We start from the raw sequence: 3,343 nt of genomic DNA, 5'->3' as shown, positions 1-3,343 counted from the left end.
ACACATTTTAATATTCCAGATTATAACGTTAAAGCCCAAAAGCCAAACAAACCTTAACTTCAAGATGGAAATGACAAACAGCGACTGAATGACTGAACTCACCTTCTCTCTGACGTTCTCAAAAGAGGAGGGCGATACGACAGAGAAACAGACGAGGAAGACGTCGGTCTGAGGGTAGCTGAGGGGTCGCAGCCTGTCGTAGTCCTCCTGACCTTCAGGGGGAGACACACAAACACTGTGATTAACAGCAGACAACAAACACTATGTACAAAATGGAGCAGGTCAAGCTAAAACCAGCCACAGTTTATCTTCCAAACCCATACGCAGCTTTCTTACCTGCAGTGTCAAACAGTCCCAGAGTGTACGGCTCCCCGCCGATCATCACTGTCACTGCATAGTTATCAAAAACCTAAGGCGGACAGAGGGTGAGAAGAGAGGAATGATGGGAAGGAGGGTTGGGGTTGGAGAGAAGGGAGCACAAAGGAAGGTGAAAAAAGGAAGCGAACAAAGAGACATATGATCTCAGGCATTCTTTAAAACAAAACAGGAAGCAAACTTCTCTTTATGAGGCGTGTGAGACGTACATACACACACATGTTCTGCACTGTACTTATGAAGGACCCTCATTCCCTCGCCTGTAACACAAACATAATTCTGCAACCCAACAGCCCCAAGAAGAAGTGAGGACCAGACAGAAACTTCACTTTCCAAAAATGTCCTCCTGTGAAGGTCTGAAACTCAAGAGTGTACAGAGCAGAAGGTTTCACATCACTGCGGCACTTTCAGCGCTTTTAGGAAGATGTTTCCTCTCCGTGTGCTCGTGTTCACACCGACAGAGCGAACACGGCCAATCATTGGCTGAGTAAGTGGGTGTTTTACAGTACACTTACACACTGGTACATTTTCCCCACCCTGCATGTGTCAAAGGTCAAAGGGCTTAAACGGAAGAAGCTGGTCGTTATGATCAATACAACACAGATACTCTCGACTCACGGCACTAACCAGCTTACGGCAGTACTTTGATTGCTACATTTACACCCAGCGTATTGCAAGAAACAAAGTCAATCTGAAGAATTTAACAGCCGTTAACTTGTCTAATGTGCACTTGGTATAAAGCTCCCTAAGGAAATGAAACTGCGCAAAAGAAAAGGTTGAATACTTGGACAGTGTCAGCACGTTCGTCAGGCTTCGTTATACCTGTATGTCCATCTCAACCACGCTCATGTTTCTGTTCTGGCACAAGGAGATGACACATTGTTTTAATCCTGCCAACAAGGCTCTGATTATAAGATCAATTATTCCAGACTGTGGGAAACCTCGGTTAATGAGCACAACATCAGACCGATCCCCTGAACAAATCAGGCAGGATACTTCCTCTGGACTGTGTGTTTGAGCTCATTTAACCGACAGTTGTGTCCCTACATCTGTCAAATTCTATTCTTATTTGTACATTATTATTATTATTATTATTATTATTGTTTGTCATTTGTAGGTGGAAGTAGATTTACCACCATTTTTACCACCAAATTGAGTACCATTTTACCTTCCTGAGACGATACCTGTCCTTAAATATCCTTACTATCCTTATTACTGAATGGTTGGAGAAACAAAATGAGGTCTGTTTTGCTGCTGTTCAGGTGAACTCTGTCAGCCCACCTCCTCCCTCCTGTGTTATCACTCTCGTACCTTCAGGCTGCTGCCATGTACAATAACAAGCAGCACGGCCCCGACATGCCTGCTAACCTCAGCTGCGTGACCGTGGAAGCGAGCTGAAGCAGGGAGTGTTTTATGGCCGACGTGCCTGCTTGAATACACAGCCCGGCTTCAACGCGTTGACCTGCTGCGGTCTGCTGTAGCCTGCAGACACCGTTTGGTTTTAATGAAGCTGCGTGTGCACACACAGGTTCCAGATAAACTGGAGGATGTAGCCTGTAGGAGAGGAAGCTCCATCGAGGATTACAAACACGGATTCAAGCTGCTGCACTCCTGCATCTGTTTAGTCTATATTTAAACAGGCAGGCTCACAGTAGGTGACTGGAAACGCTTGTTGCATGATATCTCTTCCATCTAGAAATGTGTCCCTGGCACCATGTATCAAAGCTTACAGTAGTGAAAACACTGAATCTGTGTTTGTTTTCACATTACGGTCAAATGCAAACACAGCTTTCAATGCTTTCTGCTTTTATTGTGAAGCTGCAGCAGTAGGGCATTTCGGTTTTCATTGGCAGTAACTTGATCCTGCATTTTTCCCGGGAATAAAAGTATCCAGGCTGCAGTTGCAGGGTGTGCGTGCTGCGACATGACAGCTCCCTAAAAGTGAAAGCAGAACATCAGGATCACCTGAGCTGGCTGTGAGTTTAGAAGCGCTTCATTTGACATGCAGCAGGTTTTCTATGAGCCGATCACACATTTTAAAACATCAACAGTGTAGACGATCACGCTCATTTAACTGTGGGAAGTCAAAGTCGTTATCGCCATTTATACTCGATTCATTGTGCAGCTTTCAACACAAACTGTATTTAAACAGGTAGACAGCGCATTTTCTGCTCTTGGCAACAGAAAAAAAACAACAACATCTGTAACTATAGCAACTAAACAACAAACATGAAAACAGCTAAAGCCAAAGAGTCCATAAAATATACAACTGCATGACATGAATGAGATTCAAATTTCACTGACACTTCTTCTTTTAACTTTATAAAACTTAAAATCAAACCACACACTGGTCTTTTAAAGAACACCTTTTGTAAACTATAATTATGACTACTAGTGGTGGCAGTAGTGGCAGTGGTCTTATTGAAGTTAATTCATCTCCACCAAAACTACTGATAGGTTCAAATAACGTACAGCGCAGTGAACGGAGTCGATAAGATATTTGGTTTATAAAACTCCCAGACTCTTTCTGGATTATTTCTCTTTTTAGAACAAGAACTCGTGCCAACACATTTCAGAAGTCTAAATAGACAAAATGACAGAGCAGTTACTTTTCAAGGTGATATCAAGCCTTTTCAGTAGTCTGTGTTGGACAGTCTTGGTTAACCCCAGGATATCCTAACTGCAGGAGAGAGGCTGACACATTCTCCTAGCTGTTCAGTAAAAACTCTGTTTACTTCAATAAATATGGCTTGTTTTGTTTTTCCACAGCTGACAGGTAACCTTGGACGTCACTCAGACTGACTGACTGACAAGACCAGTCCGGGGTGTAACACGCAGACGTTGGTTCAAGTTGAGACAGAAATGCTGCGTGATGCGTTCCGAGACAGACGGACTAAAAAGACCAAAATACTTTAATAAAATGTAAACTACACCCACATGCTCATTGTTCACACACACACACGCACAC

At 43.4% G+C, this 3,343-nt stretch overlaps 1 protein-coding gene across 1 annotated transcript in view; it reads right to left on the bottom strand.

The window, feature by feature from the left end:
* The window catches only part of LOC118343121 (cdc42 homolog), a 24,066-nt gene that overhangs the window by 15,259 nt on the left and 5,464 nt on the right, over nucleotides 1-3,343 (bottom strand). The window contains exons 3-4 of the mRNA XM_035681876.1: nucleotides 337-409; nucleotides 53-212 (exon numbers count right to left, since the gene is read on the bottom strand). Coding sequence (XP_035537769.1) covers nucleotides 53-212; nucleotides 337-409 — 233 coding nt within the window. The remainder of the gene's footprint in view (nucleotides 1-52; nucleotides 213-336; nucleotides 410-3,343) is intronic.

The sequence above is a fragment of the Morone saxatilis genome, unplaced genomic scaffold (genome assembly GCF_004916995.1).
Source record: "Morone saxatilis isolate NCDOM2014 unplaced genomic scaffold, NCSU_SB_2.0 Contig9, whole genome shotgun sequence".
Taxonomy (NCBI): Eukaryota; Metazoa; Chordata; class Actinopteri; family Moronidae; genus Morone; species Morone saxatilis.
Note: the sequence above shows the minus strand (reverse complement) of the source record. Positions and strands in the feature narration are given on the sequence as shown.